Source organism: Pyxicephalus adspersus, chromosome 3 (assembly GCF_032062135.1).
Source record: "Pyxicephalus adspersus chromosome 3, UCB_Pads_2.0, whole genome shotgun sequence".
Classification (NCBI taxonomy): domain Eukaryota; kingdom Metazoa; phylum Chordata; class Amphibia; order Anura; family Pyxicephalidae; genus Pyxicephalus; species Pyxicephalus adspersus.
In genome coordinates, this window is record NC_092860.1 from 8742743 (window position 1) to 8748721 (window position 5979).

General features: G+C 43.0%; 1 protein-coding gene across 1 annotated transcript in view; it reads right to left on the reverse strand.

Annotated features, from left to right (window-relative positions):
* Positions 1-191: 191 nt before the first annotated feature.
* BAHCC1 (BAH domain and coiled-coil containing 1) overlaps positions 192-5979 on the reverse strand; it is an 85696-nt gene continuing 79908 nt past the window's right edge. Inside the window, exons 25-28 of the mRNA XM_072403492.1 lie at positions 5357-5530; positions 4123-5198; positions 3363-3599; positions 192-3075 (exon numbers count right to left, since the gene is read on the reverse strand). Of these exons, the coding sequence (XP_072259593.1) occupies positions 2869-3075; positions 3363-3599; positions 4123-5198; positions 5357-5530 (1694 nt within the window). The 3' untranslated portion in view covers positions 192-2868. The remainder of the gene's footprint in view (positions 3076-3362; positions 3600-4122; positions 5199-5356; positions 5531-5979) is intronic.

Consider the following 5979-nt stretch of genomic DNA (forward strand, 5'->3'; position numbering starts at 1 on the left):
GTCAATTTACACTTTGCTCTGTCACTCCCCACTCTTTGTAATAACTCAACATCTAATATAGACACGCCCTTGCAAATAACCACTCCCAAGGGGGTGGAGCTGGGAACACAGGTGTAGCAATTCCAATACCTTAATCTCCTCATCTTAAAGAGCCAGTGAAAGAAGACGACCAAGAAAAGACCACACAACTCTTCATTTTATATAATATATATTTATATAATAATTTTCCTTTTTATTCCATCGGACCATATTGACATTCCCAATACAATTTTCTTTAACTTTTTTTTTTTTTCCTTAAAAAATGTCTTAAACAACACAAAAAAAAATATTTCAGACAAACTATTTACATATTTTCAGGAATTTGGTTTCTTTTTTTATTTAAACAATAAAAGTATTTAAATGTGACTTTTATTTTTTTTTTTTTTTAAAGATATTTAAATTGTCTTTCGTTGCCCCCTTCAAGTCCCTGCCCCAAGTGCTTTTTTATTTACTATCCTCAGCTCCCAATATACTTACAAATTATACATAATTCCTAATATTCCCAGCCTTGCCAAGAGGATACAGTGCATAATTTGTACTTTAGCGACAGCAAAATAAGGGTTTCGTTTTTTCTTTCTTTTTTTTTTCCCCTCGGTTTTTTTTTTTAAGGATTTTTTTTTGCACTTTTTATTTTGTTAATAAAAACTTTCCAAAAGAAGTTCTGTATTTACACAGTGAATAAATAGAATATTATTACACCTGATCTTGCCTTTCGGGAAGAAAAGCTGAAAGAGGTACTGGGGAGAATATGGCTTGAAACTTGAGGCTGTTGAAGATAAATTAGGAATAATACAAATAAACACGCCCGGGCCCGCCCTCCCGCACCCCCCCAAAAAAAATACAAATAATTACAAACATAAAATTGAATGAAAACAATTCTTAAGATGGATGTAGCAGTTTTTTTTTTTTGCTAGGAAAGAAATCGGTTTGATACGTGCATCTCAGAATCGACAAAATGTTGAGGACAATTTTTTTGAGCAGCCTGATGGCAAAAAAACAAAAAAAAAATTCACAGCAGTTTTAATGCTCCGTGTGTGAAAGCTGTATATTTTGGGCACCGTGTATGTTTTTTTTTTCTTTTTTGTCTGTAAATACTGTTAAGTGCCTTATAAACACCCCGTGGTTTTATCAGACTTTATGTAGTATTTTTGTTTTTTTTAATATAGTGTTCCGAAGTGCTACATTGTACCACCTGACCAGAAACTGTCATCTGAGGTTGTAGGTATGAAAAAAAATAATACTGTAAACTGTTGAAGAGCAGACATTTTTTTTTTGGAAGGGGGCAAAGAAAGGACACTCCTAGCTTTGCTGCCTGTAGCCCTTCAGGGGTCAGTAGGTCTTGGATTTGTTCAACAAGATATGTTCTTTGGAGCGGGGAACTCAGCCAAGGAAGGCTACCCTGCACAGGATTGGTTGTGCTGTTAGGGTCACCCTTAAAATGTTTTTACCATTGGTATCAAAATCCAAAAACATGCAAATGAACAAAGAAGATAAACCAAGAAATGGGATTTATAAGGCATCAGGTCTTATCCACTGATCTGCATTAAAAATCCTATTTCTTTATTCTTTTGTTCATTTATTTGTTCAGGGATCTTTTAAATGTTTTTGACACGATTGTTTATTGATATCAAAAACATCTATTCAAGGATTCTGATCTTCCAACTATTTTTAAAATTTCTCCAAAAATCTTTCATTAAAAATTAGGATCCAAAATGAATCCAACAACTCCACCATTTAAAAATTCCAACTCCTGGACCCAAATCAATATGGATCCAAAAATGTTAAATGGGAAAATCAATGTCAAGATGGATCCTAAAACAGTGACGATATGACCTTGGTAACCAAAACCTTCCAATGTTGATCCAAGGAATATAAATTGTTTAACATAGCACCCAGTAGGGGGTTAGTATGGGGAAGGGGTACTGGACCATTATCCTAGGGCAGTGGTCCCAAACCTTTTGGACGTCACAGACCACTAAATTTACAGGCTCCGGACCAAGAATGTGCGGGGAGCAGTGTGTCACTTAAAGGGTATGAAACTTCCCCCAAAGTGAGGTTATGATGCCAGAACCTGCCCACTCTCTCATCCCAGGTCTGAGCCTGGTCCAGAGACACAACTCACTGCCCTGAGCCTGTGATACATACGGAAGACATGGTGCACAGCTCTGGCCGGTGCCCCTCCTACCAAGCAGGGTTCTTCTCCTGACCCCACTGGGGGGTGCACTGGCCAGGGCCGCGGACCACAGGTTGGAGGACCGCTGCCCTAGGGAACGGGCCTATTTGGTAATTTTTGCTTTTCATCCAATTTTTAAAAACATTAATGGCACGATCTACCAAACCTGTGCAATTTTACCTTCAGCTACTCGTGGACAAAAAATGTCATGGACTGTCAGAGAGAACTGGTCTTCTACGATTGTCTCATGTGTGGTGATCTCTACATATGAGAGAAATAATTAGAGTTGCTCTCAATGGAGCAACTGATTTAGTGTGGGGTGCCCCCATTGCCTCGTACATCATGGAGCATGAAACCTCAGAAATGTGTAACCGTGTTTCTCTTCCGGAGAAAGAGCTGCTGATTTCGGCCAGAGTACATGCGACTCCCAGGGTGCATCAGGAGACCGTCTTGGATTAGTGTTTCGCCCGTAAGTTTGGGCTTGGAATTGTGCGTATGCTTTTCTGTGACGGTTGGTGGGTGTAACTTTTTTTAGTGTATAGAGGATTCTAGATAGGTGCATGCTACTGGCGAGCCTTTGATGTGCGATGGTGCGAAGTGCTATCTAGTAAGAGTGACAAACCCTCCCCCCCCCAGGTTAACTCCCGCGTGGCATTTCAGCACAGCACTGGCACGCCCTCTGCAGTCACCAGCCTCCCAGTTCCTGGATCGTAGGTCCCTGCCAGGTAGTAGAGGTTTTGCCGGTCCTGGTAGCGCTTGCTGTGGCTCAACTTTTCGTACTGCTGGCGGCTCACCACCTGGCACTTGTGTGAGATTGTCTGAACGTCATTTTCATCCTCATGCGACGACTGGTACAATGCATTCTGCAGGATGGGGAAAAACAACATAAGTTACTTAGCAAGTCATGTGATGCAAAAGACAAATTTTATTTCAAGTGCACCTGAACATTAAAGAAGCCAATATCCGATAAATCAAGCTACAAACTCAATCCTATTGGTTGTTGCAAGTGGTTGGGAACAAACTAAGCTAGAGAAATTTTACCAATGCAGTGTACAAAAGTTCGAAAAAGTTGGATGGGTTATCTACCACCTAAGGAGTGACGCTGGCATTGCCCTAAACTGGGCCACCGGAAAGTTCAAATACTACTTACTTTGCCATCGCTGTGCCTTTTGCCCAGTTTCGTTTCTTCTGGATGGTAAAACCACTTGACTTTCACCACCATATTGCCGCCCCAGGATTCCCACATGCTCTCGATGCGTCCAATGTAGGGCAGGTTCGGGCGTCCGGCCGACAGGAAAACTGCACATTCGCCCACGTGCAAGGTCTCCTTCCCCCGCACGATCGACTTGTAGAAAAGTTTTCTGGCTTTTCCTTTCATTCCCCGCCTCTGGAGAGAAAGTATAAAAAAAAATTAGTTAGCGACTTCAGATAGGACCTCCGTGCACCATACACCTCCATATACCGTGTTTGCAATCTTTTGCAACCCTTATATGTAGTTTCATATATCGAAAATGGGGCTATCTATATTTTATGAGCCAATCCTTGCTCAATTGCTAAACCCTAAATGGATGTAAAAGATTAAAATGAATGCAATTCTGTATAAATATAGGATTCTAAATTTATCTAAATCTAGGATCTAAATTTTAACTGTCATCAGCCTCTTGCCAACCCATTACCATGGGAATCAGATTGGAGGAAGGAGAAGCAGCACAAGGAGTCAACATACATAGAGTACACCACATACCAGTGGCTCTGGTCTAACTACACCCTAAACCTTACAGAACAGTGAATACGCAGCTGTAGGCCACCCCTTTAAGAAGGTTTTTCACAAAAGATCTCTTTACAGTACATATGACCAACTCTAAGTCCTGATCCATAGCCATAAGAAAGCTGCAAGAAAGACTTCTTACCTGGGTGGGCTCTCCGGACCACTTCCAGAGCTGGCGTGCGGGAAGGAAGGTGGAAATCTTTGGCCGGTTTTCCACAGAGGGCAGGCGTTGCTGTCTAGGTAGGGGCTCTTTGGTTTTAGGAAAATTTGAAGGGGTCCCTTTCCTCCTCTGTTTGGCTTTTTGTCCTGAGACAAAGCAACCCCGGGACCCTTGTCCATTATCCTCCGCGTGCTGTGCTAACAAAGTGGGCACAGGGTGCGTGAGGCAGGGCTGCAAAAGCATGGCAGAGTCTGCTTCATCTGAACTCTCTGAAAAGTCCTCATTGTCCGTAGAACATATGCTGGAGCTAGAAATGGAGCCAGAGCTTGAAGATGAAGAAGAGCCAGAGGATGAAGAAGACACCGGCAATCCCGCCAGATATCTAGACGGGACCCTTGCTCGTAGTCCTCCTGGATTATCCTCCTCATCCTGGTCAAAGTACGAGCAATCGCTGTCACAGTTCACACCGTATTCGGTTTGCCCAGTGTACTTCCCAAGTGCAAGGCCCATTGACAAGTGTTCGTGCAAAGGTGGTTTCCGTTTCTTGTCCTTGGCCAATCCCGACGAAGCACCATAGTTGTGTCCTATCCGGAGCCCAAAGTCCTTGTCGCAGAGCAAGAGGGCTTTACCGTTCTTTGTTTTTGGAGACATAACTCCTTCGTGGTCAAGTTTGACTAGAAACTCATTACCTGACTTGCGTTTACCCCCCTTACTCTTGTCTTCCTCCTCTGGCCTCTCCCCTTTTTTTGTCCGAATAGGCTTTTGTACTGCTGCGATGCCGCTGTTGGCACTGCCCCCGAAGGGGCTGTAGGAGTTGGCCAGGCTACTGAAGGAGTCCGCGCCAAAACCATTACCAAACACGTGTGGCTGCTCGCGTGACTTTTGCTTCTTGCCACTCCCTTGTGATTGGAAAGGTTCGTGAAGTGCGCCGCTTGTCTTGTTCCCAGCCCGACGCTTGCCTTGAGATGGCCAGCTAATCTCCAAACTGCTCGAGCGACCCAGGAAGTTGGTGGCAGGCAGTGGAGTCTTTGCACCTGAGTTGAACACATCCATTTTATCTGCAGAAGAAGACAGATCACATGTAAATGTTTAGGAATGGCATTTACTTTGTTCAGAACAATTCTGTAGACTTACAATCTCAAAAATATTTCAAAAACAATTCACAGATAAATAAAAACAATGCCAAGAGTGTCCTGGACCAGGTGCCATCACTCACCTGTTTTCTCTTTGTTAATCGTTTTCTTGCCAGTGTTTCTAGATGTGTCTGCTGCCTCTCGGTTGTCCGGGCCTGGGTTCTGTGAGGACTCCGATGCAGTTGTTGTGTTACTGGCAAACCTCTTAGTTCTACGGCTTTCAGCTGACAGCAGTAAAGCTGGAGAGGGTTCTGTACCTGCAGATCAATAAAAAAAAAAAAACCCGATATGTCAAGTTCTGCATCAGAAATAGTTTAGCTGCTATAAAGTGCATTGACGTTATCCTGATAAAAGGACAGGAAACAAAGGAGTTCAGGTTTTAGATTTAAGTTTAAAGGATAAGTGCACTTTCTACCCCCCAACCTTCCCATACATTAACCTACCCCCTCCTCCTCAACAGTGGTCTGCTTACCAAGGTCCAAAAGGCCATTGTGCGGCATCTGCTAACAATCCATTGATGCAGGTCCCACACATGTGCAGTACAGCTTTTCTATCCTCAACTGGGAGTAGAATCCCAAAGAAGTGGGTGGTGCAGGGAAGCAAAAGTAGCAGAATTGGAGTTTGGCATGGAAATGTAAATAAATGCCAGAACCACAGCCTAGTGCCTAGTATGGCATTGTAACGCGGAATGGTAGGTTATTGTAAT